Raw genomic sequence first — 26511 nt, 5'->3', positions numbered from 1 at the left:
AGGCAGAGGGCAGCAGCGGTGTGGGCTACCAGCCTGAAGTGAAGGTCTGCAGGGCCCGCCGGGCTCTGGGCTGCAGACTGCAGGGGCTCGAGGACTGCTCCCACGCTCACCCAGGGGGGACACCAGCTCGGAGCTCAACGCTGCGGCTCAGTGTGCACAGAGCTGTCCTGGCAGTCGAGCCCAACAGCGCCGGGCCCGCAGGAGGCACTGACACTGCTGGGCCCACTCCCGCACACAAGAGGCTCTTACCTCTCCGTTGGCGCTGATCAGGGTGGTCTGGAAGTTGTCCCCGGAGCCCCAGGAGCTCTGGGTTTTCCACACCATGTCCGAGGGGGGGTTGTGGGTGGCGCCGGCGGCAGAGGCCCAGATCTGGACACATCGTGTGGCGGAAAGCAAAGGGTTAGAGAGACTGAAGGCTGTTTGAGAAGTATGAACAATTACCACTCCCTGTGATCATAGGGAGACCGTAGTACAGTATCAGAAACCAGAACTCACTCACCCAGAGACGAAAAAAAACTTTTCAGTCCACTAAGGAAAAGGCCTGGTCTGCTACTACTTTACAGCTAAAGAATTATGGGAAAGAATCCCGTACACACTTGAGACACACCGTTCGCTCATGTTCTGACATCGTACTATTAACCATGAAGATGCCGTGGCGGTGGTCTCACCCTGAAAAAAGAAGAGCTGGAGATTTGGGGTGACCTTACCGTGACAGTCTGCCCGGCCTTCAGGATGAACTTCGGGGGGAACTTGTAGACGATGGGGGTGCGGTTCCCCACCTGCCTCTTCACCTGCCAGTGTCCCAGGGGCTGGTCCTGTGAGAGAGACACCACCAGAGGGGGGATTTATAGATAAGTGCCAATTACCCGTGCGGCAGACCGCCTCTCCCACCTCCCATGAGCCCCTGCAGCAGGGCTCTGACCGGGAACAAGCTCTGGCGACAAGGGCGAGCGAGCACCGACCGCAGGGGCTGGAGTGGTGCCGCTGCCCAGCTCAAGCCCACCCGTTGCTGCTGGCGCCAGTCCCTCCTGGGCAAAGCAGTTAACCCACCGCTGACGCCACCCCGACTCGAACCCGGAGCTGCCAGGCGCCGCCTCGCTGGAGGAGACAGGCCTCAGCTGCCCGTTGCTCAGTTCCGCCCGTGATGTCAGGGGGCTGCAGAGCACCTCTCTCCAGGGGGTGCTCAGGGGCCTTCAGGTTTTTTTCGTTGAGCACAATGGGGCGCTACGCCGTGCCACACTGGGGTGGCGGCACTGTGCTCTAGACTCTCCCCGAGCCACTCGCGCTGCCGGCCACTGGGACCTGCGCGGAGGTCACTCTGAACACAAGGAGTGTAGACACTGGGAATTATCCAGCCAGCAGCAGCTCTCCAGTAACCGTGAGGCAAGATAACTGGGCTCCCCGATCCTGAAATCATGAAATGCAGCACGCCAGCAGGGGGCACTCTAACCCAAATGACACCACTCTAAACAGGTCACGCAACATGGGATTCATAGGACTGTTACTGGGCAGCGGAGCACTTTTAGCAACAGACTGCTCCAGCTTGGTGATCAAGGGAACGTTTCCGCAGGTCTTTCCTCCTGGCGGCTGTCAGGGTGTATAACCCTGCCCTAGGCTGGGACTGTTAGCCCTTCATCTGCTCATCTATGGACAGCATGTTGCTCCATTGGACTTTTTGGACAATCAGTCTGTATAAAGCTATGCACATTTTGCACAGATTTTATTGTTTTTACAGTGACTATGATCATCATATTTTGCACACACCTATGTATTTATTTATTTTATATTTATTTTGTATAACTTTTCGTCTATTCTGATGTCTGTTTTTGCTTGTCTTGGGCTGGGCTGCTGCAACACCTCCATTTCCCTTCGGGATCAATAAAGTCTGATCGATCTATCTTACAGAGAGCACACAAGCTACCCGCTAACCAGGGCTTTATTACTGAGGCTTTCCTGCACGAGGTGGGAAAGGGAGACGCTCTGGCACAGAGCTGACGACCAGCCTGGCCGAATCGGGGACTCTCACCTCATCCGCCTTGTTGCTGAGCCGGACGTACTTGCCGTCCAGATCCACCTCATCCACGGTCACGCGGCCGCTGGCGGTGGCCTGCTGGGTGATGCGCGTCCTGGCCACGGCGCCCCCCGCTGTGCTGGAGGCCTCGCTGTCCGTGTCGTTCAGCCGCCTCTTCTTGGTGGCGGAGGAGCTCTGGGCGCTGGAGTGCACGGTGCGCGAGGCCGAGGCCGAACCCGAGGCCGAGGTGCGGGTCACGGTCACGCGGGGGGGCGGGCTGGGAGACAGACGCAGCCTGGGGGGGGGGATAAAGGGCATCAGGTAAGGAAAGTGTCTCAGGCCACGTTAAAACAACACAGCTGTCGTTCAATCCACATTTCTATCCCTCATCGCGCCCTGACACTACCAGCAGGCAGCCCCACTGGAGCTCAGCAGGTGTGAGCCTGGTCAGTACCTGGAGGGGAGACTCCTGGGAAAGCTGAGGCTGCTGCTGGAAGAGGTGTTAGTGGGACCAGTAGGGGGCGCTCACCCTGTGGTCTGTGTGGGTCCTAATGCCCCAGTATAGTGATGGGGACACTATACTGTAAAAAGGCGCCGTCCTTCAGATGAGATGGAAAACTGAGGTCCTGACTCTCTGTGGTCATTTAAAATCCCAGGGTGTTTCCAAAAAGAGTAGGGGTGTTCCTGGTGTCCTGGCTAAATTTCCCCCTGGTCTTTCCCAGTCATGGCCTCCTAATAATCCCCCTCTCTGAACTGGCTTCATCTCTCTGCTCTCCTCCCCACCGAGAGCTGGTGTGTGGGGAGCGGACTGGCGCATCATCCAGGTGGGGGATACACACTGGTGGGGGTGGAGGGGATCCCCATGACCTGTAAAGAGCTCTGAGTGGAGTGGAGCTCTATACTGTAAGTGTGAGGAGCGATTATTACAGCTGCACACTGCTGTGGAGAAAGTGGATTAAACTGGCTCGCCTCTCCTCCTCGCCCTCCAGCAGCTTGCGGTAGGCGCTGATCTCCATGTCCAGCGCCAGCTTGACGTCCAGCAGCTCCTGGTACTCGTCCAGCTGCTGCTGCATGCGCTGCCTCATCTCCGCCATCTCCCGCTCCTTCTCGCCCAGCAGGCGGCGCGTGGTGTCGCGCTCCCGGGACAGCGCCTCCTCCAGGTCGCGGATCTTCGCCTCGCGGGCGGACAGCTGAGGAGGGGGGGGGGGGGTTAGGGCCGGTACTGTCTGTGTCCTCTTGCGGGGAGTTTGCATGCTCTTCCCCGGTCCTGACTGGCTCGTCTCAGGTCTCCCCGTGAAGAGACAGTCCTGTCAGGAGTCCAGTCTCACGCCTCTCCGCCTGCTCTCGGCACCGGGCACGGGCCACGCCCACAGACAGGCCGACAGAGTCATAGGTGGGTGAATACGGATTAGCGCTGTTTCACAGCTCTGGAGAGGGTACCCGTCTGAGCATCGCCTGAATGGTAAGACTGCTCTTTCTAAGACACTGGAATTGACACTGTGTAGATGGTTCTGCCTTCTCGAGTCATGAAATGGTCAGAGCTAAGTAATATTCCCTTCCCTGTAATTATTAGGAAACGCTTGGTCTTAATCCTGCAAGGCAGAGAAGCAGGAGGACTGGAGGGAAATAAACTCTAATGGGAGTATGAGCTGAGGGCGAGACCGTGGCACAGTGATCTGCATTGCTGCCTCGCAACACTAGAGCCCCGGGTTCAACTCTGGACCTGGGGCACTGTCTGTGTGAAGTTGGATGTTCTCTCCGTGTTTGTGGGGGTTTCCTCCCTCGCAAGAAGTTAATTGATTTCTTGGAAAATCAAGAAATTTTCCAATTTCTTGGAAAATTGGTCCTGGTGTGTGTGTGTGTCCTGCAATGGACAGGCGTCCTGTCCAGTGTGTACCCTGCCTTGCACCCATTGCTTGCTGGGATAGACTCGGGCTGCCGTGCTGGAGGAGCACAAGCATGGACAGACCAGAGGAGCACTGACCTGCTTCTGCAGCTGGCTGAGCTGGGCGGACATGGACTCCAGGCGCATGCGGGTCTGCTGGATCTCCTCGTGGGCCGCCCCCACCAGGCTGCTGTTCCTGTCGGCCGACATCCGGGCGTTCTCCAGCTGCACGGGCACAAGCACACAGGACAGGGGCCTCAGCGGACAGCGGAGCTGGCCACCGTGACCGGCAACAGGCCAGACCGGCAACAGGCAGGCCGGCCAGCATCTGACCGGTACCCGTCTTCCTCTGACATCTGGCTAAGCAATCAACTTGAGTAAGGTAGCGGTCAGCTTGAAACCTCCACATGCCAGTTAGACTGATGACGCACCGCTTCATGGCCGAACACAGCTGTCTTCATTAATGACAGACTGCGACACTGAACCAGTACTGTTTCATGACTCACTAAGATAAGATCAGATCACTTTATTGGCCATATACAATTTATTGTATTAGGAATTTCTTTTTGCATACCCCAGCTTGCTCTCCATGAGACACACAGACAGGGAGAGAAACTTGGGGTCAGAGCGCAGGGTCAGCCATTTATACAGCACCCCTGGAGCAGTTGGGGTGAAGGGCCTTGCTCAGGGGCCCAACGGAGTAGGATTCCTCTGCCGGCCGTGGGATTCGAACCGGCAACCTCCCAGCCCCAGAGCCGCTTCAGTAAAGTAAGGTAAGGTCAGCTGTGGCAGGACCTCGTTTAAGAACGCAGGCAAGGCACAGCGCAGGAGGGGCAGACCTTGGCGTTGTAGGTCTTCTCCAGCTCTTCCTTGTACATCTTGACCTGGTCCTCGTGCTGGCTCCGCAGCTCCATCAGGGCCTCGCTCAGCTTGCTCTCGAACTCCTGCTGCCGGCCCGTGTCCATCTCCACCATGCGCGTCTCCAGGCGCCGCTTGGACTCGCGCAGCTCCTGGCAGGGAGGGACAGAGCAGGTCAGCCGCGGCCTGGACTCGCAGCTGCACTTCCCCCCGCTGGCTGACAGGGGGCAGTGTGGAGCACAGCTGTGTGTGTGAGCAGATAGGCAGGGTCTGGGATTACCAGAACCCAGTCACCTTTAATACGTCTCGAGAAACTGACGCCTGACGGACATGGAGGAACGGGGAAGCTGCTGTGTGTAGGGACTTTTATGGGATGATCTAAAACTTGCAAGTGACAGAAAGATCTGCATCCTGCATCAGGTGAGCCCAACTTTTTTCTAGTACACTACGAATGCAATAATGTTTTTTGTTTGTTTTTTTTACAAACTGTAGGGGCTCTGCATTTTGTGCAATGATAATTATTGAAATAGATCTGGAAAATCTCCATTTTCCACATAAAATCAGTCCTGTCCAGGCGCATAAACAAGCAGGTACTTCGGACGCATCAGAACTGCCCTGTGATGATGTGCCTGAATGACATCACAGGTCAGAGACCAGCTTTCTCTCCCACCTTACCATAATGGTCTAACTTCACAATTGCCTCTGTGCGCGTCTGCACTGAATCAGATAATAGGCACAACAGGTAGAGAGAGAACAGATCACAGTTGCTTAGACCCTGAGAGATTAAGGTTTCTGGCTCCTGGCTGTGTCCGACAGGCACTGACCTCATTGTAGATGTTCTTCTGGAACTCCAGCTCCTCTTTCAGCGTCTGGATACGGTTCTCAGCATCCACTCTCCTCAGCATCTCGTCCTGCAGCTGCTTCTTGGCATCGACCAGGCCGCCCTCCAGCTGTCAGTCACAAACCGACAGGAGAGCTCAATGGAGGGGTTTCAGAAAGGCTGAGAATGGACCAGACACTCTTGTGCGTCCTCAGCTGTGAGATCTGAAGACTCACTGGCTGAATGCATGTCAGACTGACTTCTGCTTTGGGTCAAACGTGACGAGGACTCTTCTGGAATAACCCAGCTCAGATCAGCTTCTGGACTCACAAACACTGCTGAGTGTGGAAATGTTTGTCTGTGGGGAGGAACTATCCAGGGAGAAACAGCGGTATTCACTACTGCTTCACATTGTTTTGATCTGAATCTCCTGCAATGGCACATCATTATGAAGAGAAAGGCATGTCTTCTCAGCACCAGAATGCAGATTACGCTGCACTGACCACAAGATGGGAAATGTCACATTTCCTTGCTCTCTAATGGCACCCTGCAACTCCCAGCTGGCAGCCCCACTGGAGCTCAGCAGGTGTGAGCCTGGCCAGTACCTGGATGGGAGAGTCCTGGGAAAGCTAAGGCTGCTGCTGGAAGAGGTGTTAGTGGGACCAGTAGGAGGTGCTCACCCTGCAGTCCGTGTGGGTCCTAATGTCCCAGTATAGTGACGGGGACACTATACTGTAAAAAAAGGCACCGCTCTTTGGATGAGATGTTAAAACCAACATCCTGACTCTCTGTGGTCATTAAAAATCCCAGGGTGTTTCCAAAAAGAGTAGTGGTGCTCCTGGTGTCCTGGCTAAATTCCCCCCTGGCCTTTACCCATCATGGCCTCCTAATAATCCCCATCTCTGAACTGGCTTCATCACTCTGCTCTCCTCTCCACTGAGAGCTGGTGTGTGGGAAGCGGACTGGAGCATCATCCAGGTGGGGCTGCACACTGGTGGTGCTGGAGGGGAAAATTATTAGCCTTCTAAATTGCAAGATTGGACAGCTGTCCTTTTTGTACATTGAGCAAAATGTTGTACTTCCTAAATCGGCCTCGGGGTGGAGCTATAGGCATTGAGAACATTTTCCTGCATGAGCTACTGCACTCTGTACGATAACCTGACTCCATTCACTTCACAAGGTACGGAGAAGAATTCTGACAATCCATCCATAACCTCAAATATGCATACGATCAGCCCAAACCCATGCACTACTGTACATGAAATAGGAAAATAAAATAAAATGATCTGATTTTGTTTTTCATTGCAGAGCTTCATTGCAAGCAGTATTTATTCAGTCAATTCACTTAATTTGCCATCTTGCAAGCGATCAATTAAGAATGATTTGCAGGAATGACCTCCTCCCGTCCAATCAGCAGGTGGTAAATGAGAAGAGCACATTTTCCAAATGTCCTCAGGCCTGCCTGCAGTAACTCTGAACCAGCTCAGTGTGGGCACTGAAGGGTTCTCTCCGTTGTGACCTCCGAATGACTTAACCATTCAGTGGCTCAAGCGATCACTGATGATTCTTTCTGAATGTGGGTTGGTAACCACTGATGTTTACTTTGAAAATAGACTTCTGATTGATCCCTGGATCAATTAACTACTAACTACCAAACATGTTAAATGGGCTGAATATTTGTGACTTTTCTCATGTTCTTACATAAACCTGCTGTATTAAGACTTCCTTAATACACCAGGCCTGCAGACTCCTGGCTTCAAACCTTTGTATAAGGGGATAGATTGCTGAACCCAGTTAACTTGAACTGGGCCGATTCAAGCGTTCCTCCAGCTCTTAAGACTTAAAGCCCAGCTGGATTTTGTACAAGGGCTGGGACAGCAGTGGATGCTGCCGAGACGACACTGCCCTGCCTTACCTTGCCCAGCTGTGCCTTCAGGTCCCTGAGCTCCGCCTCCAGGGTGCGCTTTTCCCCCAGCGCGGTGCTCAGAGAGGCGTCCTTGGAGTTGAGCAGGGCCTCCAGGTCCTTGAGCCGGGCCTGAGCCGCAGCCAGGTCCGCCTCCTTCTTGGAGTTCCTGGACGGACAGACGCACGGAGAGACGATGGGTCAGTGCCACAGATCTGACATCACCAACGCTAACGTGACAGAGCCGGGAATTTGAGTCATGGCAGCAGCTCGGGTAAAGAAGGCCCTTCTAGGGCATCAAGGTGCAAGATAAACAGCTGCAGCTTGGATGCCCATCAGGTCTGATAACAGGAGGCACGTCTTTACGCTAAGGGTGGCAGGAGTCTGCACCAGGCCACCCAGCCATCAGATCCCCGGATCTGTCAGCTACAAGTAAACAACAGGCTCATGGAGCAAACCCTCACCTCTGATTTTAGTTTTTTTTTATTTTGAAAACCCTTTCTCAATTTGGCTATTTGTGTGGTTCTTCATTTTGGAAAAGGCACTTTGAAAATGGATCTTTTTGTTTAGTTTCAGACTGGGTCCACAACTGAGTTCACAAAATTGGGGGGGGGGAGAGGCAAACAGGCCAGATTCAGGGCGCGAGTGTTCCTTTCCCAGCATGCACCTCTTCCCACCCCAGCAGCAGCTCTCTGGCTCATTCCACCTCGGTGGGGCGTGGGTGCGAGGGGCCTGGCAGCCCAGCAGATCAGAGCCAGACCGCCTGTGACAGACCGTGGGGTCTGTGGAGCTCCTGCACAGATTCCTAGATTTTACATTAAAAACACAACTGTTTCCTCTTTGTTCACCCACTTGTCACCCAACAGCATCTCTGATGGGCACGAGCCCTTTCTGCTGCCCATAACGAGTGTGTGTGTGTGGGGGGGGGTATGGGGGGTACGGGGAGGGTGACGTGTCAGCCGTCAGGCGAAGAGCAAGAAGAAAGTTCAAACTGCTCTTCTGGGATGTGGCTCCTGCTTAATTAAAGCCATGCAATCCCGCAATCAAACGAAAACTAAAATAGACAAAAGGAAAAAGTGGAGGGTGTGTGTGTGGGTGAGGGGGGTAGCCTGTTTGAGCTGGAAAATAAAAAACACGACAGAATCACATCCTTGGTTTTCTTCTCTGCCTGGAGCACAACTTGCTTGGACACTAATGAGGTCCATCTGGCTGGCTGATGGTTTCCAGGTCCCTCTCAGCTCCACTCTGACAGGCTCCAGCCTGGCACTGCCATTCTGCGGCAGATTCAAGCTCATCTGCGTGGCAGACACAGCCCTGCTTGGCACTGGCCTGGGCCTGGGCACCAGCCACTGGTGGGCACTGTAGGGGGGACCCCCTCCCATCTCTCCCACGAGACACAGACTGCAAGACCAGGGGATCTCTGCCCTTCTCCGAGTCGGAGGGGGCGCCGTCTGGCTGGCAGAACGGCCGTGTGAACATGGCGCAGGTGGGACCAGAAAACCAGACACCCCTCTCGCCGGCGTGCTGCCAGAGTAGCCGAGAGGCGCAGAGCTCGGCCCGTTGTTGAAGGCTTTCCTGTAGCGGCTAAGGACAGACCGTGCTGAGCGTCTCCACTCTTCTGTTGATGCTTTGCGTTGTGCTCGTAGAGCATTAAGATGAGTGAGAAACACAACTAGTGCAAGACCAAACACGAGCGAGCAGCTAACATTACAGTACAGCTGGGGCTCGACATTCTTGAGGGTTTGGTGCAGAGAACCGCTGTAAACTGCCAAAATCACATATAATCAAGCCCACTCCTATACCACCGCATAATGTACTACAGCATGGTTACAGACATAAGTAAACCTCCCTTATGCATTGGCTTCAAGTCAATTTAAATAATACTGATTAAAAAAACAACACTTATCACTAACTTATAGTAATCAGTTAAAATAAAAAAAACACAAATCCCTCCTCTGTCTCCAGCCTGCACTTTCTCTCTCTGCTACAACGATCATCATGCTGCACTGTAATAAAAGGGGCAATAAAACTGTCAGAGGGCCTGTAAAGTCATCTCCAGCCTGTCATTCCCCACACTGCTGACACAGAACCTGGAGCGTTCGGCACAGTGCAGACACCAGGGCCACGCTGGGTGGTGGGTACTTGGGCAGGGGGCGTCTCCCTCACTGGCTAGTTCGTCTCACAATCCGGAGCGGTGGCTCTGTGGCTAAGGATCTGCGCCTGTGACCGGAAGGTTGCCGGTTCAAATCCCGCGGCCGGCAGAGGAATCCTACTCCGTTGGGCCCCTGAGCAAGGCCCTTAACCCCAACTGCTCCAGGGGCGCCGTACAATGGCAGACCCTGCGCTCTGACCCCCAGCTTCTCTCCCTGTCTCTGTGTCTGTGTCTCCCTAGAGAAAAGCTGGGGTATGCGAAAAGACGCATTCCTAATGCAAGAAATTGTGTAGGGCTAATAAAGAAACATTATTATTATTATTAGTCTGATCCGCAAGTTGCGCTTCAAAACTTGACAAAAGCTTGGTTTTGTCCCAGTCTGTTCTTCTGCCATCCAAACCCCCATGGGCCAGACAGAACTGCAAAAAAGTTGAGACTCTACTGTTCTATATAATACTTCTGAGCTGTTTTCTATTTTTTTTTTTTAGATTCTTTTGCATCCTTGTTCACCCACGACTGTACTGCCTTTGAGCTTTGAAGGGCCTCCTTCATTTGCAACCCTACTTGCTCAAATTCTCTGACTCGGAGATCGAAGCCGATGGGGGACATGTTGGCTTGGCTCAGGTTCGAAGGGTCTTTTTAGCAGGAGATCAGGCAGGAGGTTCTCCAGCCCTGGTGCGGGACTCCAGATGGACTCTTATGGTCCTGTTATGCAGTTTAACAGCTGCTCCCAGCTCTTCAGGTGCTGCTGCTTTAAAGAGACCTGGAGACCCTGTAGACACAGCGCCCCTGCTGGACCAGGAGGAGGAGGGCTCCAGGGAGCCATCAGGAAACGTGGGATAGCAGCTTACACACCCCCACCTAGGGACACCTTCCGATTTGCATTGCTGTGAGGAGCACAACAACCAAACTCCAACGTAAGCAAATGAGCAACAGACGCTTGGAAGATCCCCAACAGTGAATGCGGCCCTGATGCCCCTGCAGACATTTACCCAGGATCCAGGATCAAACACTACCCTGTCTCCTGACCTGCTGTGTGCTTGAAGGGATTAGTTCCAGTGTAGGATGTCATTCCTGTTTCCTACTGGGTGCAGAACTGAAGAACAGGTACCTATTCTTGCATAATGTGTATGTATATTTTGGGGGAAGTCATATCAGAATAGTACTTTATTCACCTTCTTTGGATAAAAACAAAACTAAACAGATGCTCTTTGGTTTGTGAAGGTTATGGGTTATATAGATTAGAACTGAGCCTCCATGACACACCCAGTTAAGGGGAATTTCAACACACTAGATGCTATGTGTGCAGACACAATGCACAAAAGTGAGCAGGCAGAAACACCAGCCAACAGCAGGGTAAGCTTGATCTTGATCATTCTGACTTGGCAGAGGCAGGTCCCGCAGAATGTGTGCTGAGGTGTGTCTAGCAAGGTGGTACACAAGAAAATGTGAAGGACACTCATTTTAAAAACCAGCAGGGCTCTCTGTTGCATCTCGAAACCATGAGAAACACGTAGCTCTCAACACACCCCTAATTTTGTGAAGAATCTGAAACACACTGACAATGCAGTGCATCACAGGAAGACCTACAGATGTCAACATGGATCCCAACTAGGTTAAATACAATGACGTATCTGTGAGGAAATTTAGACTGGTGCTAGTCTGACATCCATCTCTTCTAACATACAGCACAGATGGCTCAGTCCTGGACCTGGGGTGCTGTCTGTGTGGAGTTTGCATGTTCTCCCCATGTGATGTGGGTTTACTCCAGGTGCTCTGGTTTCCTCCCGCAGTCCAAAGACAAGCTGGTGGGTTAACTGACTTCTGGGAAAACTGGCCCTGATGTGAGTGTGTGTGTCTGTGATGGACTGGCGTCCCGCCCAGAGTGTACCCTGCCGTTATAACCAGTGCTTATCCGGACAGACCCTGGCTCCCCCGTGACCCGCAATTGGATAAAGCAGTTAGGAAATGGATGGATGGTGTATCCAAGATCTAGATTGATTGTGTTTAGAATCCTAATTGAGGCTTCCCTTCTGTCACACATTAGAAAACTCTGCTCATTAAAAACTCAAAAAGGCGATTCAAGGACCACAGTGCCGGTCCCCTCCAGATCAGACCTGTCCCCCCCCCAGCCCTCACTCCTTCCTGGGAGAAAGATCAAGTAGAAGCTGCAGGAGGACAGCAAGGGCTGTGAAACACAGCGAATGAACTGCGTCGTCGAAAGGCAGCCTGGCAATTCGCCACTTCTTGAATTCCAGAAATTCACTGGCTTGTGCGGAAAAAAATGCAACTTCACATTAGGAGCAAAGACCTGCAGGGCTTTTAGCAGCTGATACACATTAAACTTCTCTGTTTCATCGTGTGAATGCTGCAGTTTTGCAAGAACATCAACACTCTACCTTACTGATACAGGTATGCCTGTTTCAATTTTGTTTCAAACAAGTAAAAATTTGTGTTGATGGGTTTTTACGGTTTGAGCCAAGAATCCAGGAGAAAGCACATGAAAGAAATTGAAAGTATTTAAAGTCACCTCTGTGTAAATAACAATAACATCACTTCATTAACCCTATACAATTTCTTGCATTAGGAATTATCTTTTCGCATACCCCAGCTTGCTCTCCATGAGACACACAGACAGGGAGAGAAGCTGGGGGTCAGAGTGCAGGGTCAGCCATTGTACAGCGCCCCTGGAGCAGCTGGGGTGAAGGGCCTTGCTCAGGGGCCCAATGGAGTAGGATTCCTCTGCCAGCCGTGGGATTTGAACCAGCAACCTTCCAGCCACAGGCGCAGATCCTGAGCCGCAGAGCCACCACACCGCCCTAAATACTCACTGATAGGAGGGACAAGTACGGTGTTATTGAAGCACTGCACATACAAGTTTTAACAATCAATAAGAATCCGTACACACAGCTGCAAGGTACGAATTGTTCTTCTCCAGAGAAAAGGCTTATTTGTACCATAGGTGTGTCAGACCCACAGTTCTCTGTGTTCAACTGGTTAGCTCAATGAACAGCTATTCCTCAATCAGGCTTCATCCACAAGCCTGTTCTGGGCTTGTGGAGTTGGAAGCCTTAATTCCAGCAGGGAATCAGTCCAGATTCCCATTGCAGAGCAGCCATTTCAGGATTGACAAGCCCAGGGGTCTTGGACCACACAGAGTGAACAAAAAACACAAACTACAAGGTAGGAGTGGAAACAGCGTGGAAGTGCAATTAAAGCCGAGAACTGGAGCCACTCATTTACACAAAGGGTTGCGGGAGTATGAAACAAGCCAGTACCCTGGATTTCTTCAGGAAACAGCCGGAGGACATTTTTTGGACCAATCTGTGGCAGATCAATCTGAAAGGCTCCCATCTTTCAATTGTTATTATTATTCAGTTATTAATTCTTTACTGGAGATCTGCTAATCAGCTGCAGTGTCTTGAAAGGTGGACACCTATAGGGGGCAGTGCAGTTCTTGACTACTAATTGGAGGGCTGTGGGTTGAGGAAAATGCTGTCATGTCCTTTAACAAAATACTACATCTGTCCTAATTCCTCCACTCAGCTGTAGATGGTATAGAGGTACCAGCACTTGAAGGGGAACACTGTGATGGACCAGTGTCCCATCTGAGGAGGGGGGACGGGAGGTCATGTGCTCTCAGTGAGCTGAACACATCAGGTTTTAGCCAGCGTGCGCTTCTGTAGACGTAACAGGCTTCTCCACCTGTACTTACTGTGCACAACTGAGATGGAAAATCAGTGTCTGTTTTTTTTTTTTTTGCTGTTTAGCAAACAATTACGGAGACAAAGGGCAGTCATTATGATTCACTGTGAGTTAAGGCTTTAGAATCGCCCATACGAGGATGGGTGAATCTGAGATCATCAAAAGAGCTTAAAGACACAGAACTGTGACGTCTCCCACAAGTCTTCACTGAGCGCCACTGCGCAGGACAATCCCCTCAGCCAGGAACACAATACTGGACCATTCAGACATCTGCTACGGTTAATGGGCTGGATGGAGCGCTTCCAGTAAACACAGGATGGAAAAACTTCGGCAGAGCCCCTTCATTTAAAGCAATGCGTGTGTTTATTTCAGAGCTCTGCTCCCCAGGATGGGATGTTTTGAAATCCTCTCTTTTACAAGGGGAGCAGACTGAACCGCACTGGGAACCATCGGCCACAGGCATTCCCATCCCATTGTGATTTCAACATTTTAATCAATCGGATGTTCACTTGCACTTCCTTTTGAGTGGAACAGCCCGGGGTCTTTACCTGATACACAGACTACCGTATATACCTTGCAGTCAGTGAATTAGCAGTGCTCACTTCCTAAAACCTGGCATGATTTATTGACTAGCTTCAAAGTTTGTCTTCCTTCTGAAAAATGACAGGGGTCCTATTACCTTTAGCAGATCAAGACTGTGTAACTCTGTTTTAAAAGGGACACAAGCTAAAAATTCATCAAGGGGTTTATTTCATTTGCTGAATTTACTGAATCGATGCATGACCTAAAAAAGCCGTAAAAGCTACTTGAACTATGGAAGAACCAAAAACTGTGCTTCCCACAGCTCAAGGGTGGTGGTAAAAGAAAAAAATATTATATTCCAAAGTCAGTGGATATCTGCACCGTGGATACTTGGCTTAAAGGGTAATTTAATTCTATCTTGAACTATACCAGACAAAACAATTAGACAGCAGCCAACGAAAGATTGTTCACTCTGAAACGGCTTTGCAAAATGGCCAAATGCAGTTTCCGTTTTCTGATTTTACCGTCAAGAAAAACTGTTCCCTCCCTTGAGGATGACAGCAGGACTGCACTGCTCATCAATGACGAAAAATGACATTTGAGTTAAGAGCTGCCAAGATGTGGATATTCAAGCCTGGAAACGTACACTCTTAAAGCAGCTTTCTAGCCATTTATGGAAAGGGAGACACTTCAATGAATATACTCTTGAGATGTATCCATACATAAACACATAATATTTATATATTTCAAGCTGCGATGTCTAAATATTATGAGCACTGTGGGTCAACGAGGACGTGTGTCCATATCCAACCCACCATATTAGACTTGGGAAAAGATCCCCAGAGGCACCTAAACGACTGAATCGTTCAGGTGACGGATAAGTTAACTCTTGTACAGGTATGCTCCCAGTGGCCTTGTACAAGATCTAACAAACAACGGAGCCAAACTGAAACAGCATGAGTATGGCAGTAAGACAGTATAAATATTTGTGTACAGTGTGTGTGCAATGGAGAGGTAAAAGCTTGTGTGCATGAAGACGTTTACATTAAAAGCACTAATGCTGGACACAGCTGTGCAAATCTGCTTGGGCAGTGTGTGTAAACTCATGGCAGCTGACGTGTTAAAACTGTGTTCGTTAAGGACAGCTGATAGTTAAACTGGCAGTAAACAATCACACCCAACTGGAGGGCGAGACGAACAAGCTGAAAAGGCAGTTCTTTTTTTTCCCCCCAGTCACAGCTGCAATCTTAATTTGAATGCTAAAGCCATCCGTCGCGGAGGGCTTTTGGAAAACAGGCCGCAGGCGTTTTTTTTTACCGAAACGGGTCGCCTGTTTTCACGGACTGCTTCCAAAGAGGTGCCAGTGTCACAGGCCCGCCCCATCTGTGAGCCGTCTGGAAGGAGGGAGGGGCTGAGGAGTGAGCTGGCAGAGTGACTGGCAGTGCGTTAACCACGAGGCTGCAGACACAAGTCCTGCAGCTCCCGGGCACGAGGTGATAATCTGTGAAGTTCAGAGCCTCCGACGTGCAAGAAAGTGACTCAATTCACGAGGGCTGTTGAGAAAGCTCAACACCATGATATTCCCAGCTGCCTTTTAATTTGTCTACTCCTGGTGAGCTGCAAGATTCTGACAATTTAATAAAATCACACAGATAGCAAGGTTTTTGGCTGCACAATAGTGAAATGCACACCATCATCTTAGTCTTGCATCTGTTTCTTTCTATGAAAGATTTTGTTAAGATCTTGTTTGCAAGCTCAATGCATATTTCCTTTATGGTATGACTAAAGGTCAGCTCAGAAACTGACACAAAGAATTGTGGGAGTATGGAACAATCTGCCCATTTGCTACTGTGATTTAGGTTTTTAACCTGTTAGTTGCAGTACTTGTTCCTTAAATGAAGGGGGACGCACAAAATACATTTGTTAATTAAAAAAAGTCTCCCTAATTTTCAATACTTAGCATTTTAAATGCACAAAGCTTTTGTTAAGGCAAACAGAATCTGCGATTTAAAACAAAATGGCATACTAATCATAGTTTTAAAACAATTTCAATCAAACAAAGCAGCAAGCTGCTCTCTACTCAAGACACCTGATAAATCAACTTTTAAAAAGGAAATTAACTAAGACTTAGAACAACGTGACCAAAAAGTTGTCAATGCAGGTTTCTTCAAACTGACGATTCACCACGCCTTGGGTATTTAACACTTAGTGACAATGCCACCAAACTCAGGAAGTTTTCCCATTGTTTACTGGAGCAAAAACGTTCTTCCAGATAACCCAGCAACTGCTGTACAACGTGTTTGTACAAATAGATGCCACATATGAAAACATATTATTTTTTTTTTTAAGTGTTGAGGTGTGAGGAAGGGAGTGGAGCCCGGTGGAAATTCTTTTCAAATTTAAAAGGGGAAAAAAAAGGGGAATGTCTCAGTAGTGTCTCCAAATTCAGTGAGTCACAGCTCTCCTCTTGCGTCTGTGTGACAAATATGGAAGCCGCAGAGGAGGGAGTTGTTATGCTGTTGTTATGCCCCTGCTGCTGCCATGGCAACGAGGCCTGCTCTGTAGGCCCACAGCCCAGCCACTCTCACACACAGAAAAGGCATTTCCCCTCTGTTCCTTTTTACGTTAAAAAAAGGGGGAAAAAAGAATGGAATTCTCCTCAGAGCTACATATTCTAAATATAAACAGATCTGTGTAAATGAGAGAGGGGAAAAAAGCAGTCACCGTCTTTTTTTAGGTTTACAGAACTTTGATTAAATGTTAGGCTTCAGAATGACTAATTATAAAAATATGCAGTGAAGGATTTGTGTGCCACTGTGGGCCCACACAGAGGGAGCTGAAAAACACTGCTGCCATTATTGAAAAAAAGCACTGTCTCCAGGCCAACAACAATAAACTTCATGCTCAGTGAGACTTTTAAAGACGTGAAGACCAGTCTACCCGATAAAAGCAAACTTTTGACTTTAATGCGGAGTTAGGAGAACTGAGTAAATAGTTTCCCCCTTCTAGTTCTAATTATCTTCCATGCTTATATTCAACTTACCAGTAAGATTCCTTAGGGCACCATTTAAAGCCCTTATAAGAAATGCTGCACAACGGACTGCTTCTCCACTAAAAGTTGACAATGTCTGATTAACAGTTTCCATATGTTTTCCTACGCAGTGCAACAGGGAATAAAACAGCAATATAACAATTACTGCAGAGAGCCGCAGCCTTTCTAAACAGGGGAGTCTTGTCACGCAGACATCACAAATGCAGCACAACACCCAGCACAAACTGGAGGAGACAAACCCAGCGGTAGCGGCCTGACAGACACAGACCGGCACGAAAGTGCTGAGGGAAAACGAGAGGACTCGTCTCGTCTGTCTCATGCTCGCTGGATCTCAGTCAAGCCACACAATGCAATCACTTGCTCTATAAAACTACAGATTAGCTGGCAGGTAAACGATGCCTCATAAAAAGGGAAACTGCAGTGGTCTGGATTTGCCTTCGTAAGCAGCAACTCGATTTTTTAAAAACTATTCGGGACCTTTGCTTTCTTTGCCACGTCGGGAGGAGAAAAAAAAACGAAACTTGGGGAAGAGGGACAGGGACGAGCAGAAACAAGAATGCGACAGGAATTCGGGCCCGACCTCAGAAATGGAAAACGTAGTGAATGATGTTTTGCCGTCACCAGGCAACGGCAACAACCCACAGCGCGTCACGAGTTGGGAAAAAAATCTCACCACCTGCGGCTACAGCATTTTTCTGCTTCACGGAGAGCCCAACACTCATCTCTCATCTCCCCTGCACATGCGCTGCAAGGAGATCCAGCCAGCTCTCCGGTCTCTTCCACATGTCCCTCCACCACCCAGAGGCCGCCTTCTACCACGGATTGAACACAGATGTGTTCACTGGGCCTTTAATGAGTCGCAATCAGGTCCTTCCTGTCCACTGGCATTTACAACAGCCTCGCAGCGAGGGGCACACCGTCAGTGTTCAACTTAAACGTGCAGAACCTGCAAAACCACCACCTGCTTTAACTGGTGCACCTGCAGAGGTGTCTTAAAAAGAATCTGACAACGCAAATCCTGCCGGGACAGAGAAAAAGAAACCCAGCGGCCTAGCAGTGTGAGCCATTTCAAGTCTTAGAAGTTGCGGGCCATCATACGTTACTGAATTAAAACAAAGACAAATGTTCGATTTAGATTAAGCCCTATATGGGCATCTCAAGCTTAAGATATAGAAGGCCTAGTGGTAGCATACAGGGCGCTGCAGCTTACAAACCTGAAATGGCTCACAGTGTTACACACTGGGGCTCTCTCTAACCCTGGAGGACTGCACTGCTGTGTTGATTTGATACTGATGCTACTTTGCACAGAAAAATGGATCAGAGTCAATTATACCGTTCCTACTTGTAAGAGTACGCTTGCGTATTTCCTCTTCCTGGCCAAAAATATTAGGACCTCAGGTCAAATGAAGACATTCTCTGTGGCAGTCAACACACGGGTGGGCTTGAGGAGCAAGAGACTGACTTTCATTACGATTTAAGGGTAAATCGATGGCCATTTCTCAGTTTTACAGAAATACTGGTGGAACCACTGGAATGCAACTCAGTCCCACTATAGTTCCTCACTTGAACGTAAGGCGATCCCAGTAGAATAGGAAGGGGAACTGGGCTGCAGGTACTTTCAAACCTTGTGGGTCACTTGACTACATCCTGTTCAGGCGGCTCTTGGTGCTCACTGGAGCCCCAACACATTTAAGCGAAGGCAGCTCTCCTAATATTTTGGCCAGGGGGTGAATATATCCAAGCATTTTCTGAGCTTTTCTTTTATTGCTTTCCTCTACTGCCTATTCAAAAACACCACAGACTTCATAAAGGAAACGGCAGAAGACAAGCACCCTCTCTCTGTTCCCGCTCAGGGGCTGGCCGTGTTGATTTATTCTGTCTGACAAGACCTGATCAGTTGCACACTTATTCCGATCTCCAGAGTGCCTGCTCACGTCAAGACAAATGGCTGAGTTCCAGCAGCCAATCACTGTGAAAACGTACAGTACGCTTTTAACAATTGTGGAACTTATTGTAATGGACAGCTACCTTTTAAACTTTGTTATCCTCGATTGAAATGAGTCGCTATTTTTATCCAGACAGGCAGGACCTCAAGAAGAGGTTTCCCAAGACACTCCTGCAAGCCTTTAAAAAACTGCTTTACTGCGGAAATTCTAGGAAAAAAAAATGACTGACTGGGTTTTAAGCTAGAAAGGAAAATTCTAGTTAATGGCAGCTAGTCTGTTAATTTTTCCAGGAGTACAAGCCAGATGCCTTCCCTGAAGACAAAAGCCTCTTTATTGGAAAGTCATGTTGTAAAAGACTTTTAAAGTGAGCGTACACATTGAGCACGCATATAGGGTACTTTGTCAGCTCCAGGCTTTATTGATTCAGAGCTGGATGAAGGCCAGGTCCCACCAAAATTGGGGGACAAAATTGTTTACTAGTTTCTTGCTTAAGCTTCAAAGCCATGTGTGTCAAAGAATCACATGGACAGAGCAGTGTCTCCAAACCCCATCCTGAGAAGCCACAATCTTATATTATAGGTCTCCCCTAAATCACTAGATTGTAAAGATCAGGAATTCTTAAAAGTTACTGATTAACCGAGTCATTTGCTAAATTGATAAGATAATGCTTGTACTTGAGGGATGAAGGAATCTTACATTTCTGGTGCCGAATCTCTAAATGACTAAATTTAACAAATCACCTGAGTTTTGAGCAAACAATTAGTTACTAGTTACATCTAAACTCTGCTCTACGTTGTGTCTCCAAAGACTAGGGTTGGAGATTCCTGGACTATGCGACTGTGAATTGAATTGGAGCTCCAGTACCGGTTAGTAGTGACTCTGACAATGAGGATATTATTTGAAAGTGACAACAGTGTGTCAATAGAATTGACAGCAAAACTAACTCCTACTACATGTCTTATTCATGTTTTTTAAAATGCAAAAGAGAAAATAAACAACGTTTCGGCTGTGGAGCCTTCTTCATGTGCCTCCTGTTAGACTCCACGGCTGAGACCTTGTTTCCTTTCTTCTCTTTCCAGCAGTGAATAAACCTTTACTTGTTCCTTTGCAGCCTACGCGTGCTGATGCAGCCCCCAACTTGAACTAAATCTAACCTCTCGCACTTTGACATAGGTGAAATGACCAGTGGAGAAATTCACCGGCAGGATTTCTTTCCTGGAAGATAATAAGCTCTGCAATTGCAGCTCTGTCCTGAAGTGACACTCCACATTTTTTGTTTTTATGGTACAAGTCTACAAATCACAAAACATAGCCATGGGGGTTCTGGGATTCGATGCAGTGCAGGCTTTTAGCACGGGCTGCAATGATTGGAAAAGGAAAAAGCTTCTATGACCTTGAGATCATGTTCCATACCAGATTCAATCTATTAGCAAAGGTGTCAGAGCTTTCATTGAGCTTAATTGGATAACCTGGTGCAAACACAGATAACTATAGCAAAGGCTTTTGTGTGAGACAAATTCATCTGGGGCTAAAATAAGTTTAAAAAAAACATATCCTACATGAAGATGACACTCTGGACTAAGACGGCTCTACAACAAGCATACTGTAGGGCCAGATGATGGCTTTGGAATGAAGGCAGGCCTGACGCACTGGGAGAAGGTATCATTCCAGCTACTTCGCTTTCTAATTTACAGGCAGAGGGGAGATGATCTGCCAAAATGCCTAATTGTCCTCCATAAGTAAAGGGTTTTGGCACAACCTTAATTGCAGCTCTGCAGCTCTGAGCCCATCAATTAAGATTGCTGGATGAGTTTTAATGCCTGCCTGCAGGACCTAATCTATACTGTCAAATCATACAAATCTGTCTGTAGAATGTAATTACAGGGATTTAAAAAGATGGCTAAAGGCGAGGTAAATTTTTACTTATTTGTATTATTTTGACAACGCCTTTAACCGGAGAGACACATTCAAAACTATCACTCGACTGTTTTCTGGGGTCGAAACGTCTTGCAGATTGACAAAAGGTGTGGTTCCTGATATGTTACAAACTGAGCAAAAAGCCAAAAACAGCAATGAATAGAGGGATTATTCCAACAATCTACAGGTGAGCCGCCATCTTTGAACTGTTCCATTACCATTATTGCTCTGCAATTCCTGCAGGGGACGGCATCTCCAAAAGCTATTCAAACTTCCAGTTCTAGATTTCGGTTTTTGGTACGCATTTATAACGCGCTACACGCTAAAACACAGGCTGTTCTGCCCAGAAACAATTACACAACTGGCTTACGGAAAACAACAGGACTGCAGGAGCAGGGCTGGTCGGCATTAAGACAGTCCGCCTGCTGCAAGACTCCCAGCTCCGCTGGACTGAAGATGGAGGGGGGAGAGAGGGAGGGCCGAGAGGCTCGAGGAAGAGAACGTGAAGGAGGACAGGGCAGAAAGGGGACTGCGTGGAAGAGAGGTCTTCACAGGCCCCCCAGAGGTGTTTTCCGGCTTCCTGCTTTTCCCTCCCGGGCCAGCAGCTTCTTCCCATGATGCCTTGCCAAAACCAGGCCTCCAGGGAACGCAGGCTGTGATCGGCAGCCAGCGAGCAGCATGGAGAGGCACGCCCTGCCCGCGCGGGACGAGCAGGGCGGCTCCCCGGCGGCGGGCGGCGGTTTCGGATCACGTTTCGCCAGCGATAAAGCTCTGGGCCTTCCGAGGGACTGGGTTGGGCCTGGCAGCACGTTTCCGGCACTGACTCATCGTTAGAAAAAGACTGCTCTTTGTTTTTACTGAAGCGCTGCAATAATCCTGCATCGTCGCCAGATCCGATAAGATTATGCGTTGCTGATTAATGACTTGGCTTTCGGGAACATGAGGTTGGAGCGTTAATTGGATCGTGATGATAACGAGGAAATCATGTGGCCTCTACCACATCTGCTGCGGAGTGTTTAGTCCGTGGCCACCCTCTGGTTGCTCCACGTTCTGCCAATATCTAGAGATTCATAATGTCACGAACTGAGCAAAAACATGCAAAATCCAGCAACTGCGACTACAATGAATACAGGGATCATTCACTGTAGGTTTTCTCTTCCAGTTCTCTTAGGATTGACTGGATTCTTTACACAATGCTGTAAAGTAAATTGCACTCTATGCACTCTTTATGTACCCTGTACCCTGTCAGAAATGTCTGCGTCTATAGCATTGTCTTGCGAGTGTCTTGTCTGTATTCACACCGTAGACCTGGAGAACGATATCTCACTCCTCTGTAGACTTGTATATGGCTGGACTGACAAACTTGAACTAGAGTGTCGATACTCCTTCTCAAATGCTCCCTGCCCTTGTCTTTTGTTCTCCTGTGCTCTATCTACAGTATCTGCTGGATTCCGTCTCTCCCTCAAACCAGAAGGAGGCTCCACAGCTGAAACGTTGTGTTCCTTTCCCTTTCCCTGGTCCTCTACAGCCTACGCATGCGAACGCAGCTCCCTACTCCAGCTTCTCCTGTGTGATGTGTACTGTACATGCATTCGCGGATTCTCGGGGTATAGAAACCTGGTGGTTAAAAATTAACCCCAGGAAGAGAAAAGATCAACGGACAGAATTCCTTTTTGGAAAAAAAGAACCCAGAACCGTTACAAACTGCTGATGCAAGCGATGACTTCTGAAATTGAGCAAGTCAAACTGAAAAAGTCATCACTTCTATGCCCCCCCAATGCCTTATTTTAAAAATGGAATCCCTTACACAAGCATCTACTTTAAAAAAAATAATTTTCCTCAACACTGCATGTGGAGACAAAAGAAAAGAATTTGTGCTACACTTGGACAGCCACAAATCAGCCTATAAATACAATTGGTCAGTTCATGAAGACAGTGCTCCTTGGCTTCACTACCTGGGTACGTGCACTGATCAACTCAACTTCTCAGACAGCACAGAGTGTGCATCAGGCAGAGATTATTTCTCTCGAGAAGGCCGAGGAGCTTTTGATGTGAACAAGAACGCATTCAAGGGCTGGTCTACACAGGTCTGGCAGAGAGTGGGCTCTCTTTAACGGCTCCGTTTGGCGAGATGGGAATCCAGGCTTCAGGGGTAGAGCCAACCTCTCAAGGATTATAAACACGGGCAGCAAAACTACTGGTCAGAAAGAGACCCAGCGGACCCACATCAACACCAGAAGTGTTTACAGGAGGGCCGTGTTAACAGCGAATGATGTTACGCTGCATCCACTATGCTCCCAGTCTGAAAAATCACATTCCGGATGACTTTTCAGAGTGCTAAAGGCTACAAAGAAAAATTAAGAAACCATTCATTCTGGGTGCTGTTACTCTTTTATACCCTGATGAATGTGCCCCTCCAGAGCACTGCCTTGACAGCATATAAATGCAAGCCTGCATGAATCTTATGCACTAGATGTACACTGATGTACACCGGACAATAAAGTAGATTCTGATTCTGATTACGAGAACAGTGACAGAATGCAAAACACAAAACAGAGAGGCCACTAAGGAAATCATTATCAATTCAATTCAGACTACTGTATTCAGACCCAAGGGTGGTAATTTAAGCAGCAATTGGCATAACATTATCATTATCATCTACTTGGACTTCCAGAGCCTAATGAAGACAGTCATGAAGACACCTGGTGTTTATATCTGGGGCTGGAAAGGGGTCTTTGAGCACATGGACAATTCCACTACTTGAAGGATGTTTGTTTAAATATGGAAAAAGCTCTCAAAAACATTTTGTGGGAGTATCTATAAACAGCATAGCTTGATGCTATTTATATCAAATAGCTACATCACTCGCTGTCGGCTGAGGGTGTACAAATACACACACACACACACACACACACACACACACACACACACACACACACACACACACACACACACACACACACACACACACACACACACACACACACACACACACACACTGTCCACAAGCATCAGCAGGAACAGCCTGGCCACAGCACGAGGCCGGTACTGCTTGAAGGCAGCCCAGCCCCAGCTGCACATCTCTGGGTGCACTGTGGGTCGCCAGCAGTTAACGCCCCGAGGAAGGCTGACAGGGATCCCGGACTGAAATCCGGGATTGGCCAGTACTGTCAGGATGGAGGCCGGGCACCGGGCCAGTGCAGGCGACGGCGTTCCGTCTCGGGAAGAGGCGTTTGTGGAAAATGACTCGGAAATAATACGAATGTTACCCACCTCACAATTTGACTACACAAATTAAAAAGGAGATACCTGCCTCATTTGGGTATCCTTATCATTGTTTTCCCCAATCCTGGCCCTGGAATATCCCCAGCTACTTTGGTTTTCATTGTAGCTCCAGTCTTAATTACATTTATTGACCTCTTGATTGGTTGATTTGAATCAGTTACTTCTTTGTTGGGACCAGTTGATTAGTTTTTAATTGTTCTCTACAAACAGAGGCTTAAACACTTCATCAACTGAGACTTTCATACAAATGGAATTGAAACGGAATTAAGACTTCATCACTCTTGTGGGGATTAACCCCAAGACATCCGCCAACAAAACAGCTGCTTCTTGGTCTGACGTTGTTGCACTCTAAACAGCTTGTAGTTGCTTCTCAATGAAGCCTCTGCAGACGCGATGTCCAACGCTGCTGTAATGGGCATTCACAGTGCCATACCAGCTCACCCCTTAAGCAAGTCGCTGAAACAAGAGGCTGGTTCGAAGAGGAGCAGATCTGAAACCCAGCATCTGGCACAGGTACCCTGCTAACCAACTGAAGAGCTGAAACGGTTTTAAAAACGCCAATGCAGCGAGTGCTTGTGTAGGTTGTGTGACGGTGTAGGTTAATAAGATTCGGTATGAACGACGAACAGGAGGGAAGGGAAATCCTACAGCCTTGCATCTTCCAAAGCTTAGAAAGGACAGAGAGATCAGGAGCCTTTTCCACGCTCTGAAATGAAGCAATCCGATGTGTAAAAGCCCTACTCTGTCAGCTACACTTTCCTCTGCGTTCCCATACAACAACAGCGCCTTCGGTCCTTCACTTTCCAAGCGGCCTGCTCTTGGCAGTGAGGCAGCGGGTCGTTTGTATTGATGCCAGTAACTTTTTCTTCACCGATCCCTGCCTTACCAGTTCCAGCGAGGCTGAGACAACTGGAACAGCTGAGGCCAGTTGGAAACATGGGCTGGAAAGTGCCAGTAAATCATACGAGCGCACAAGCTCACTCAGGGAAACTGAACTGCAAAGTTGCACGTAAAAGGACGCTCCTCCCAACGTGAACGAGAGATCTAGAAGGAGACTGCGAGAAACTACAGCGGGGCTGACCAAGAACTGCCAAAACGAACCCAGAGACTCTTCTCTGGATTGCATGGTGTACATTTCTTAAACACTTCAGGATGGGGGAGAAGAACAAACTGCAGACTCCAAACACAGCAAATGAAAGAAAATGCAGCGCCAATCAAATGCAGATGCTGTCTCGTTAGGCTGATTAACGTTTTTGTCCTTCCTTTGGTCTCTCCCATCTGCTTGCGATTAAAGCTGGGCTTCGGGAAAACGAGGTTTGCATTTCTGCTCTGGAGCCTCACCAAGCACTGTGGTTGGGACCCGGGGGCCCCTTCAAACCCACAGAGCCCCCCCCGCACGCTACGCTGGGCCGTGGTGCCAGCGGGGGGGCACATGGGCTTTAAGGGACTGGCACCTCATTACTGATACTAGGGTATGAGCTTGTTTATTGGATGAGCACCATTTGTTGAACCGTAATGATCTGTCAGGGGCATGTCTTCTAAGATCGCTCTGTGCGATTGTATGAGCTCAGGCGGCGGCGGCAGGGAGGGGGAGGAGCTGTAGACATGCTCCTCAGACACGCCCACCCCTGCAGAGCTCCACAGCGCCCCCCGCTGGCGTCGCGCCCAGCCCGCAGGCTGCCCCGCCCGTGTTCTGCCAAGTCTGCCCCGACGCATGGGGAGTCCCACTCACGGTACATGTGACCCAGGCTTGCCCACAGTACAGTACAGCTCGGCCTCCTCACAGTTCTGCGCGGTAAACCACCGCCAAGGCACGTCAGGCCACGGTAAAGTAAAAGGGCCAGCTCTATGATGAATCTACCAGGGTAAACTTCGATACAGACAAATCTGCAGTTACAGATCAACTGAAACCTCCGGGATGCATAAGGGAAACTCTCATTTCACTAATGGCTCCGTGTCCCTTTTAAATAAGTAAGCCGAATGATTTGGAAAACGCACAATACTATACGAGTCCAACTAAAATGGAAGCAATTTAATGGAACCAGACGCATCCGCCACAGACTCCCACTGCAAAGCACTGCGATCCATTTCAGGTTTTACCAGCTGCAAGGGTCTCATGAGAACTAACACAGGGCGCTGAGCGCTTCAGTCCACTCCAGTCTGACCTGGAGCTACAGGAACCCCTTTGCATTTTAGTGCAATTCACACAGGAACAGGACCCCGCACTCTCAGATCCTAAAACCTGAAGTGGATCAAACTGCCCTGCAACCGGACTCCCTGGCGTCGTCCTGGCCTGAAACGCCTGAAGGCTCTGCGTTTCTCTCTTCAGCCTAAACGCATGCACATAAATGTAACTGTGACGGCCCCCTCATGACAAAGAAGCCTGAAACTGAGAAAGCCTGATCCCAAATATCAGATGCAGACGGAGCTCGTACACAGCTAATAGGCTCCAATT

The 26511-nt window shown here is 49.0% G+C and overlaps 1 protein-coding gene across 1 annotated transcript in view; it reads right to left on the bottom strand.

Moving 5' to 3' along the window:
• Nucleotides 1-26511, bottom strand: part of lmna (lamin A) — a 67213-nt gene that overhangs the window by 5269 nt on the left and 35433 nt on the right. Inside the window, exons 4-11 of the mRNA XM_088620977.1 lie at nt 7490-7646; nt 5579-5704; nt 4736-4906; nt 3996-4121; nt 2981-3201; nt 2027-2306; nt 708-815; nt 250-369 (exon numbers count right to left, since the gene is read on the bottom strand). Of these exons, the coding sequence (XP_088477103.1) occupies nt 250-369; nt 708-815; nt 2027-2306; nt 2981-3201; nt 3996-4121; nt 4736-4906; nt 5579-5704; nt 7490-7646 (1309 nt within the window). The remainder of the gene's footprint in view (nt 1-249; nt 370-707; nt 816-2026; nt 2307-2980; nt 3202-3995; nt 4122-4735; nt 4907-5578; nt 5705-7489; nt 7647-26511) is intronic.

This window comes from Lepisosteus platostomus, chromosome 26 (genome assembly GCF_059453375.1).
Source record: "Lepisosteus platostomus isolate fLepPlt1 chromosome 26, fLepPlt1.hap1, whole genome shotgun sequence".
Lineage (NCBI taxonomy): Eukaryota > Metazoa > Chordata > Actinopteri > Semionotiformes > Lepisosteidae > Lepisosteus > Lepisosteus platostomus.
Note: the sequence above shows the minus strand (reverse complement) of the source record. Positions and strands in the feature narration are given on the sequence as shown.